The sequence below is a fragment of the Sycon ciliatum genome, chromosome 1 (assembly GCF_964019385.1).
Source record: "Sycon ciliatum chromosome 1, ocSycCili1.1, whole genome shotgun sequence".
NCBI classification, from domain to species: Eukaryota; Metazoa; Porifera; class Calcarea; order Leucosolenida; family Sycettidae; genus Sycon; species Sycon ciliatum.
The window spans coordinates 25,433,292-25,445,435 of record NC_088643.1 but is presented as its reverse complement, the minus strand read 5'-3'; the positions used below and the strand labels follow the sequence as shown (position 1 = coordinate 25,445,435).

The following is a 12,144-nucleotide window of genomic DNA, read 5'->3' as shown; positions in this document are numbered from 1 at the left end:
CAAAAAGATATGAATAATTAATATAATAGACTACCGGTATAGGATAGGTGATCATGTTCGCATTTTGCATAGCTGAAAGTCATAAGTACTAGCGTGAAAAAGCAAGGCATTGGGGTAACAGTTTCTTAAAACGGGCCACACCTACCCAATGGCTGAGCAGATCCGGGGCATAGCTCAACAACAATCAACTGAACACAGTACTGTAAATAAACTAATTTTTGGCAGCTGTTTAATTTGGGCTATATTCGACCGGCCCAAAACGTCGAAACTAAAATGCTGATGCATTTTTTTCACGTATGCTTTGATGTACAGTCAGACCTCGCGTAACCGCACACATCCGTTTTCCACAAAAAATATCCGGATAGGCGAGGGAACCGGATAATCGGACACGCATACTGAATGTGTACATGACATATGCAGTAAATCGGTAACCAACGATTTTCTTCCGGATGGCGAGGGATCCGGATAAACGAGGACCGGATAAGCGAGGACCGGATAAGCGAGGTCTGACTGTACTAGTATTAGCCACATGCCGAAAATAAATCGCAGTCAAAAATTCAAAAATTGTGAAAATTAATGCTGAAATTATGCAGCGCCGAAATTCTGTATACCGGTATTTACAGTACACAGCAGGGTCTGCGATGGCACGGCACACCTACCGGTGAACTGTCGGACTTCGGCCATGTCTGCCGGACTGTCGATGTCCAGGCCGTAGATGCGTGCCAGTCCCGTGCTGGGCGTGACCATACCGGTCAGCATGCTGATCAGGGTGGACTTGCCAGCACCGTTGTGACCAAGAAGGGCAGTAATCTCACCCTCGTACACGCTCAAGTTCACATCTGTATCCACAACAACAACAACAACAACAACAACAACAACAACAACAACAACAACAACAACAACAACAACAACAACAACAACAACAACAACAACAACAACAACAACAACAACAACAACAACAACAACAACAACAACAACAACAACAACAACAACAACAACAACAACAGCAGAGCAACAACAACATTTTGAAGTTCTCCCAATCCTTCATAAAAACATTAATAGGAATATAAAAAATAGAGATGTGTATGCAAATCCAATATAACACTGGCAGACCCCCAAACACATCGTGTACATCGTGTCAGCTTCTTTTCAGACCAGATTAATAAAAACTACGGACAGTGAATGCCTGCAAAGCAAAACACCGAAAAAGTGTTAAATTGAATACTCTCCATAATGCTCAAAGGTAGCTAATTCAACGGGACGCGACAGCCTGGAAATCTTTCACAAACTGCACTTCATGGTTACAGCCTACTGCATAAAACAACTCTTGTTCCAGAGAAAACCAGCCAGGCACGAATGCAGAACAGATATGGGGAATGGCAGGATATCCAGCTACAGGGCACACTAGTAGAAAGGTGCAAACTATCTGAGTTTGCACCTTTCTACTAGCATGCCGAGGTGACGACAGATTGGGCCCTAGGCAGTGCAACAGTTTGCTTACTGTACTGTGAAAGAACAAGCAGTGGGGACACTAGTCACTAGCGACAAGGGTGCAGAGACTAACAGCATGCACTGCACTACATACACTGTACACTACACATACACTGTACACTACACATACACTGTACACTACACATACACTGTACACTACACATACACTGTACACTACACATGCACTGCACACTACACATGCACTGCACTACATACACTGTGCTGCAAGGGTGAAGAGAGTAACACTAGCAACAACATGCACGACACTACACTACAGTCTGTAGTGTAGTGCAGTGCATGTTGTTAGTCTCTTCAGCCTTGCAGAACAGTGTATGTAGTGCAGTGCATGTGTAGTGCTGTGCATATGTACAGACACTGTACACTGTTGTGATGGCAAGGCAAACGCTATCAACTGAGAAGCTCCACTGAGGGCGAAGTGTGATGTGGTCTGTAGGATACGAGGACGTACTCGTATTAGTAGCATAGTAGTAGAGAGTAGGGACCTTTCGCACTACGCGTACGGATACGAAACGAATGCTGATTCGTCACCTGGGTTCGAGGATTCGTCAGAGTCGCCGCGGAGAGCTCGTTTTCACGAATGGAAGCCTCTTCATTCGTGGTACGCTCCGAATCCGTCAGGTACACATTTTTTTGCAAGGTACACATGTTTTGCCAGGTACACATTTTTTTCCCTTGATTCCATGATCCATGCACGTGTGCGCGAACACACCCGTACGCCAAGCTACCGGCCGTATTCGTAGTTGCCATGCACATTTGCATTACGACTTGCGAAACCTGAATTCTGTTTTCAACGAAACGATTACGAGCCGAATCAAACTTTCGTTTCGCATTCGATTCGTAGCAAATGCAAAAGGTCCCTAGTTTTAGCGACTCGTCGACGAGTATGTGTCCGTAGTCGACTCGGGTGCCTGGGTTCGAGTCTCGTTTCGCTCCGCAAATGGAGCTCGTTCTGTACGAACCAAGGGTAGTTGATTCGTTATGCATACGAGTCCTTTCTTTTGATTTTATTTCATCGACCTGCGCAGCGGTGTGGAGATTTTATTCAAAAAGAGTATGATTTGAGAAGAGGGAAGCTTCAACTTGAAGTTCAAATCCTTACTGTTGCTTTCTTTCGCTGGTGGATGATTTCGAGGCGCGAGTCCATCTTCTGGCATACGGCGAGAAGATCATTGATGAGGACGAAATAGTCTTGCTTTACTTTGCACTAGATGATCGTGGTGCAGATGATCGTGTGGCGCGGCATGATTTGTGACGGTTCCTCGGCTTGGGTTAGACAAGCTCAGCTGCGACGATTGCGCCAAACGGTTTCGATTTCCTCTACAACACGCTCTAGACAAGATCCGAACTTCTGTTGGTATGCATTTTAGCACACCGTTGCAGTGCACTAGTAAGTAAAGTGCTAGCGCATATCGACTATGGAAATTAGTGACGTGCATCACTTCTTTCGTTTACTAGGGGTGTGCGAGTTGCTAAAACTAAACACATTGGATAACGACTTGCGCGTGAAACGAATGGCTGTCGCTCGTTTTCGTTCTCGTTCACGAGTTGCTAAAACTCCCTAGTGTGTGTAGTGGGCCTCGGGCCTAAAGGTATACACTCAAACGCCTCTTATCCGGACGCCTCAGATACGGGCACGTCTCTCTACCGGGCACTTTCAGCTTGAGTTCCTATAGTACAAATGCTTTGAATTTGGTTTCTTTTACTTTTTCCCTGTACTGTAAATATACAAAATTTCGGCGCTGCAAAATTTCGGCACTTCACGATTTTTGACATTTCGGTGGCGATGTATTTTCGGCGTGGGGTAGAGGGCATGGTATAGTGCGACAGATGCTGAGAAAAATTTCATCGGCGTTTTAATTTAGGCGTTTTGGGTCGGTGCCGAATATAGCCGAAATTAAATAGCTGCCGAAAATTTGTATATTTTACAGTATGTGGAAGTGCTTATTTTTCACTGCCAGCCTATGTAAGTAGAGGAGTTCTTCTGAGATACGGGCAAATCTGAGATACAGGCACTGCCCGGTCCCACCCAAGGTGCCCGGATAAGAGACGTCCGAGTGTACTAGTTAAAACACACACACAGTGTACTACATGATTGTACTAGTTATCAAATAAGGCTGGTCAACTGAACTAGTAATCACCATTCTATGGGGATTAAACTAGTGCTTGCGATGTCACCCCATGCAAAACACCACTAATGATGACGTAATCATATACAAAACACCACTAATGATGACGTAATCACATACAAACCAACTCTATTGATGATGTCATCGTATACAAACACATAAAAATGATGACATCATCACATAACCTCTACACAGTTGATAGCTATTAAAAACATCTCTCTCACCATCACATGCTACCACGTCAGGGTCCGTTTTCCTCATAATCCACTTGTCGAAGAACGATTTCGTGTAAACCTTGCGGAGACTGCGGATCCTGAAAGCAAAACAAAGACAGATGGCATTAGGATCCAGCGAAGCACAACCCACTAGCTCGCAGAGGTCGTGGCACAGTACTAATTTCATACTACACTGTAGTACCCTAGCGGTGAATATTCACTTTCATTACACATGTACATGATTGTACTTTAATACAGTACAAGTACAAACAACATGAAAGACAATGGCAACTTACTTGATAGCTTCTCGGTGTTTCAGACTGGACGGCACCTCTTCCACATTGGGATCTCTGGGCAGCGGAGGACAGGAATCAGGGCAGGCGTCGACCGAAACGGCGGCACGAACTGTGCCATAGGACACTGCCTGGCTCCCATCGCTAACAAGTGCTGTACACAATCAGAATGCATGAAACACAGACGCACACGCGCGCGCGCGCACACACACACACACACACAGACGCACACAGACGCAAACACACATACACACACACACACACAATTATTCCATACTTGCGTCTCGTCAGGACTGATCAGTCCTCACAATGGATCAAGGTCTATTATGTAGCATAGAGGCAAGGATAGAGGAATAGCATAGAGGCAAGGATAGAGGAGTAGGATAGAGGCAAGCATAGAGGCAAGGATAGAGGAATTTGGTTAGGGATACGTGTAATCAATAAAGTGTCTTCAGTGGAGATTGTTAATCCCAAGCAAAGTTGAAGTCCTCAGGATCCAAACTGGATTTTTTTTAGAAAACCAACTAATTTTCCAGTTTTAGCCTAGAAACACATATTTGTACATTGGAACCTGACAGTCGCTTTTCTGTCAATGTTACGATTATCTGAACTACTTCGAAGTACAAACGTAAAGAAGCATCATCCCATTCCTCTACAGATGCAAACTTGGTTACGCACGTGTTCCCTGTCGCTACTACACATACATAGCTAGACCGAGCAGCGTCCAACCACACAATGCCACTCTATTCACCATCAAAACAAAACTTCAATAGCTGCTGCCCAGTGTTGCGTACCCTTGAAGCCTTTTCGCCGGTAGCACAGTGACCGGAGGAAGGACGGCTGCAGAAAGAAGATCGGAGACCAGCTGCGGCCAAACTCGTCCGGTATCACGCGGTCAAAGTACAGAGCCAGCAGGAAGTACAGGACAATGTCAACGAAGAGCATGATGTAGACGCCACGCACGGGAAACAAGTCGCCGGCGGTGCCAATGTTGCTCGTCTGCAAACCACCGGCGACCGAATTGAGATTGATCACCTACAGCACACGACGGGGTCAGATGGGGGTGGGAAGATGAAAACTTAGAACAGGTGCAGCGCGCAATCCTAAACACGGCGCATTGCAGAGCAAGACAACAACAGTGCCAGCAACACACTGGACTGATAAGAAGCTGGTCCGTGTGGCAGCCAACATACTCCTGCAGACAATCTAACGCTATAATGCCAAGCGCAGCTACAATGTAGCCTTAAAGTAAGTTCGAATAGAACAGTTCATACAACATAAGCTTCATACACCACGGATCACGTCCCACTTGCACACCCCGGGTCCAAACGAATATCATTCTGGGTACTATTGTTTCGTGCCATATGCCTACTTGTACCTGTAGATGCCACGATTCCCTTGTATAACCATAGTGACATGCTCAACAAGAATGAACTCGGTGAAATCGGGGTGTTGTGCCAAGTATCAACACATACCTCAGCGAGACCCAGCCCCAGGGCAGTCGGTGAGAAGATGGACAGGAACCATTTAACGCCCAGCGACGTCTGCACGCGGCTCAGCAGCAAATAGAACAAGCTGAAGAGAATGGTGGACAGAGAGCCGATGGCTGCTGCCACCGACGCCTTGGAGAAGAAGGGCACCAGGGCAAAGGCAAACGCCATGATGGACAGTCCATACATGTAGAGCATGAGGAACACAAGGCCCATGTTGGACGGATCGAACAGCTTAGACGCCAACGCGATGATTGTGATAATGGCCGTGGAAATGAGCAGGACAAATGCGTAGGTGACGGCCCAGGCCAGCCACAGCGCCACGTCCGACATTCCCATCATCTTCATGCCAATCTTGATCTTCTTCTCCTTCTCAGTAACAAGCAATGAGAGGAGAATGGACACCATGGGCGAGTAGGCAATCACCATGTAGATGGCTGTCAGAGTTTGTAGCTCATCGGCAGCTGGCAGGTAGTCTGCCTTGGGCATGAAGCAAGGGGTAGAGTTAGTGGTGTAGTCCGGCATACTAAGGTTCGCGGCTGTCAGCTGCAGCCAAGATAATCAGTGTGCACATATACACACACATATACGCAGGCACGCGCACACACACACGCGCGCACACACACACACAAACGTGCGCACGCGCACACATGCACGCACGCACACACACACACACACACACACACACATACGCACACACACACACACACACACAGCATCACATTTGTGCTATTCCTTTGGATAACTATGGCATGATCCAAGAATCTGGTCATAACAAACTGCAACAATGTAATACTGCACACTCCAGTGATTATTGGCTTGAAGTTAACCAGGGGCGCAGCACCCGCTACGACTGGTACGAACGACCATGGCCGTACCTACCACTTTTCGAAAAGTGTGGTCCGTCCGGAACGTGCAAAACCGTAATAAAAAAATCAAGATCGATCGATGCATATCAGACTCTGACCTTTTTCTAGACTCGTAGGAGTACTCGTAGATCTGCCATGCATCTGCGTTGCAGTCGTATACTGAGTCTGTACTCGACTCGACTGCACACTGAACAGTCCCAGAACGCAAGGTTTTGTGTCTTTTTTACAAACTTTTCCCGCGGGAGGTCCCCCGGACCCCCCTCCAACCGTGACGGCCTTCGCCCGGGCCGACCTTCGGTCGTGCCACTTCCAAAACCCCTCCTACGCCCCTGTTAACGTTGCCATGGCTTCAAATTGAATCAATATTTTTGTTACATACTACATTGTAGTAAGCTAGAACACATAACTCCGCAGAGTGTGAAATTGCTTATGACTAGTTTTCAGAACTACGCCGTTATTCCTAACGTAACCAGCTCTGTGCTTGCATTCAAGCTGCAAGGTTGACTGTGTGCAATGCGGTTGTGTGCACGGGTAGGTAGATGGTATCACGGAAAGTGGACGCAATTCTGGAAACAAGCAGTGATGGAGGTTTGTGTAGAGATGGACACACTCTAACCGGGGGGGGGGGTATGTACACTTCCTTATACGTTCATGTATCCCTGAGTGCAGAGTGTATGATGATAAGCACGAGCATGTAGGACGCACCTGGAGTATAGCGGCATCAACTCTTGCCTGTAACTGCATGAAACCGCTGGAAATGAGCGCAGCTGTGGGGCATTTAAAATTATTATGGACGTTTTGGGCAAGGTTCGCCGAGCGGCAAAAGCCGTTGTTGTCCAAGTACGTTTTGGACGTTTTCGGGACATCGGATGCTTGCGAGTCGAAGCGAATGTCATACGCTGTAGGAATCTTGCCCGAGGTGATCATGCCGTCATCGAAGACTATTGCACCCAGCACGGGCACACTACCAGATCCGCGGTAATAGCTGACTAGGTCGCTTTCATTAGCAAATCCCTTCACTGTAGCGCCGGTGGCACCTCCGATCAAAACCATGATCCTGTTCGCATGATTCACTATGCCTGTGCCATTGAAAGATGCGTTAGGTGCATACAGCACGACCTTGTCAGAGATATTGGTAAGCCAAACGTTCTGGTCGAAACATGGTGGGTCGGTCACCTCGGGCTTCAAATCAGGATTGACTCCAAGCTTTACTGCAGCCAAGATCGCTGTGAAGTAGACAGGAACTGTGAACTCGAACAAGGTCACCTTCCATTTTCGTCGCTTCAACAGGAAATTCCGTTTTAGCAGAGCAATGAACTGGGTGGTGATGGACACCATGGCTGGATACAGCTGTTACGCGTAATACTACAGTAGCAGCTCGGTGGCAACTCGTAGATCTACGTCGTGCAAATAGAGAAGAGAAATTTTAAAAGAAATGAAAATCAGTGCCTCTTTTATACTCGGGCTTTCAAGACGACGATAGCCTGGAGATCACTTGCAAAACATCAACTGGTCGTCACGAGACCTGAATGACGCCTAGCTTCGATTCCTTGGTAGGCCATTCCAGGCAGCTCACTGCTCAGATCATGATTCTCAGCCTGAACGAAGGCGAAAAGCACATGAAGCGCAACCCCGATAGGCGATAATCCTCACGCGAGTCACAGAGAAAGCTGAACGAAGCTGCTACTAGTAACCGTTGTTTGTTTTTTCAAACTGATCGAGCCACATGCATGCTACGCGTGCGATCGCATGTGTCATAGGTCATGATGTGACGTGACCCAGACCTGGTATGGTGTAGTGTAGTAGTAGTACTACACTACTTTTTGTAGTCTAGTAGTAGTCAGGTGGTTGTCTGTTGAGTGTTGATGACATTTCACGTGCTGTGCGTAGTTCGCAGGTGGGTGTGTCGAACAGCTAAGAAAATGTAGACTTTGTCTTTGAATGGAAGGATAACCACAAGAAGATTAGTAGTACTTCACTTGTCTTCAGTCGACCTCCAAGCACAAGGTCAAATAAAACTGCAAAAGAGCTCAGCTGCAAGCACGTGGTTGTGGGCGCCAAACCAATCACTGAGAATCAGTAAGAAATCTTCTATCATTTTTAGAGAGCCTTGATAATGATTAATGACAGGCATTTTTAGAGAGCCTTGATAATGACAGGACTATACATGGACGAACGCTTTCATTGACAGTTGCATTGACTGTTGACATTTTGATGTTCGTCACCAAGTCCTGACGTAATTTTATGGAAGCGAACATCATCGTGCAGATCAGAGTCACACAGAGAGATGAAGAGGGAGAGGGCAGTATGTGCATGATGTAGTTGGCATACGATAGAGCATGACGGTGGTTATGTGTAAAGCAGTGCAATGAATTATGATTATGCCCTGTAAAACTAAAAGTGGCTGTAGACAAAAATCCATAACCCCAGCCAGGTACTACATGTATACAATGTAGAGTCGTGGCAAGCGAAGTCCGACACTTGCCATAGCTAGGCATAGGGGACAGCCCCCACAAAGTACGAATGGACATCAATGATGTAATGAGCTGTATCTAATTTGTACATTTAATACATAATTATGTACAGTAGTACCGGTACTCTTGGTGTCATCCCTCTAGATTCTAGGACATTGGCTCAGCATGCGAGTTTAGTACTGCCGGTAGTAATACAGCTCATTTCCGTCCAGATCTGATCCACCCCTTGTGCTCCAGCTAGTAGTACTAGTGATACCGTAGAATCCCGCGGATAAGCCCATGGGCTTATCTGTTTCACAAGGACATTTCGGTGGGCGTATACGAGAACATGGGCTTATACGCGGGCATGGGCTTATACGCCGACACCAACTTGGCAAGTTGTGCTATTGAAAAGTATCAAGGAAGTGAGAAGTACATTGCTGAAAACCACTGTGCAAACAAAAACAACCGATGATTGTGCTGAAATGTACGGGAAAAAAACATAATGATTATGTGCATGACTACGTACATGGTATGGCCAAGAGTCCATAATTTATGGACTCTCGGTATGACCTAGGCCCATGGGCTTCGATTTTGAGACTCTGCCAACCGGGTTATGGTTGTAGTCAGGAGCACTACGCGTCCTCGCCTTGCAACATGCTGTCAAAATCGAAAAACATGTTAAACTACCAAGCAAGGCTTCTGCCCATGGGCTTGTACGATGAAGCTTTGTGATGTTCAAACAAACCCTGGGCTTATGCGCAGGCATGGGCTATACGCGGGTGGGCTTATCCGCGGGATTCTACGGTATCTGTGTCTTCACTGTCTTGGAATGGAGACACACGGGGCTACGGTATCTGTGTCTTCACTGTTTTGGAATGGAGACACCTCCCGTGTGACCATTGCCGGGGCCATTGGTGTTACATTCCCCCCAAGCCTGTAACAGTGTAAGCCTGTAGGCTGTATTGGCTGTAGCAAGAGTACCTACTACAGTACTAGTAGTAAGTTCTGTCTGGCACAGTGGTTCCTGGGAGGCTCTGTAGAACCAGAGGCAGATGGTGGCCAGAGTCTAGGGAGTACAGTCAGTGACAAGCTGGGCCAGGAGCAGCACTTCAAAGGAGGAGCTTTGGGAGTTTGGTACCTTTGCATTTTGGCACCTGGCTGTCAGATTGTCAGACTTGACCCTGAGGTGTGACAGGAATGTGCTGCGTCACCCAGACTAGTCTGGCCCCCAGGCCCTGTCAGATTACGTAGATCTATAATGTACAGTGTAGTGGCTTTGCACAGTCTTGCAGGTTGTCATGTTGGTTTTCACCCTTGCTTTCTCCTTAGTTTATTAAATTATTAATTTTACTACTAGAGATTGTGTTAGTGTTTGGAGTGCATGCACTTAGCAGGATAGTGCTTGTGAAGAAGTGGTCCAGTACTATTATTCAAAGTAGTGGTGTGAGCCACAGCCTAGGCACAGGTCCCCCCCCCCCCCCCCCCCCATGTCATATCAGTTCTTCAAGTAGCTTTACCTTGTGAGGGTATTGTGGCTTTGCGCTTGCCTAAGTCACTGGTACCATGGTGCACTGGATGGGCATGGAGTACTCCACTAAAGCATGTTGGTCTAACTAATGCCCTGTTGGTAGTGTGCGCTCATAATAATGTGATCAGGAAATTGCCAATTGTCTCAGCTTTCAAAATTCTAATTGATTTTAAAAACAGTGTAATGAAGACTTCTCTTGGTAGAATGTGCTTTCCAACTGGACACTCACCGTACCATTAGTAGCTGACCTTTGATCATAGGAGATCATGTGAATAGCATCATGCACCACCTTGTCATGGCCAGCCGAAGATACACACAACATGATGATGAATTCTAGGCAGTGCCAACTACTAGTATAATTCTTTTCTTTTTAATATACCGTATTTTCCCCAATAAATGTACAGTACTTTTATTTTTCAAAGGTGGTCAGAGCTGTAGTACTATAGGAGACTGTACTAGTATTGGAGACGTGTACTTTTATTGTTTCTGGAAAGATTGATTGCCTGGGTTGGGTGGCAAACAACTCGTGACAATGATGCTGTACAGCTGTAAATACACCCAACCATGGTAAGAAACAGTGTAGAAAGACACAAAGGTGATGAACGGGTAAGAAAAACGAAGTAAGGTGGACCCTGGTACCTGTACGCCAGTAATGCCAATCACATCATTCCGGCATGTACTATTATTAGAGACATGGACTCCTTTTCGGCGGAATAGCGCGAGCTCCGATGTGGGGAGCAAACCTTTCTTATGGACTCCTTTTATATATATTTTTGATCCACACTCAACATGTACTACAATTGGAGACGTGTACGTTTAATGGTGAAAATACGGTAGTTGTCACTTCCCAGAATCGAGTTGAGTTTGTTCATTGTGTGCTTACAATACTAGTCTAGCACATGTACTTCAAGATTTTTGGAATGCAATACTTTTCTGCCGGTTTTCTTCGGTTCTATAAAACAGATACGTGCATAATTATGTAGGGGAGATTGAGTGATTATACCAAGAGTGCATAAACAAGAGTATGCAACTGTGGTTATGGGCCAGTGCGCGGCGCGCTGCCTTCATTACGTAACTTGCCTCCATCACACTCTGAAAGCATGCACTCAAACCCACAATTTCTCGTACGAGCCCATCCGTTTTTGCTCGATTCATTCCAGTACCTACGCAATCTCTAAATTTTGGCGCGTGAACTCCAGCTCCGTACGAAAATTCATTTCAAACCAGAGGGAAAGCGCGGTGTTTGATTTTCCTCAGTGCGCGGACTGCAGCTGAATGATGTAATGAAGGCAGCGCGCCGCGCATCTGGCTCACAGTTGCATACTCTTGTTTATGGACTCTTGATTATACTAGTAGGGTGACTCAGAGGAATACAGTAGATCAGTACAACGGCATGATGCTGGAGTGGTGTAGGCTGGGTCTGAAAGAGCTTATACTCAAGTAAGTTAGTCACCATATCGGGACAACACAGTGAGCTATAGCTGTGATTCCTAGCCGGCTACATGACTGTACACTAACAGCTAGTGCTCACTGAAATACCACCCAGAGTGTAAAGCTGACGCCCTGGACCAGTTCTGATTACATCACTGTACTTGTACATGAGTACATCCAGCCGCATTCGTACCACTTCCAGGGCGTCAAGGGCCGTGCATGTT

The 12,144-nt window shown here is 46.4% G+C and overlaps 1 protein-coding gene across 1 annotated transcript in view; it reads right to left on the bottom strand.

The window, feature by feature from the left end:
* LOC135819989 (ATP-binding cassette sub-family A member 9-like) overlaps window positions 1–8,136 on the bottom strand; it is a 28,230-nt gene extending 20,094 nt beyond the window's left edge. Inside the window, exons 1-6 of the mRNA XM_065333291.1 lie at window positions 7,211–8,136; window positions 5,622–6,182; window positions 4,941–5,181; window positions 4,150–4,300; window positions 3,863–3,951; window positions 660–839 (exon numbers count right to left, since the gene is read on the bottom strand). Of these exons, the coding sequence (XP_065189363.1) occupies window positions 660–839; window positions 3,863–3,951; window positions 4,150–4,300; window positions 4,941–5,181; window positions 5,622–6,182; window positions 7,211–7,843 (1,855 nt within the window). The 5' untranslated portion in view covers window positions 7,844–8,136. The remainder of the gene's footprint in view (window positions 1–659; window positions 840–3,862; window positions 3,952–4,149; window positions 4,301–4,940; window positions 5,182–5,621; window positions 6,183–7,210) is intronic.
* Between the last annotated feature and the right edge of the window lie 4,008 nt (window positions 8,137–12,144).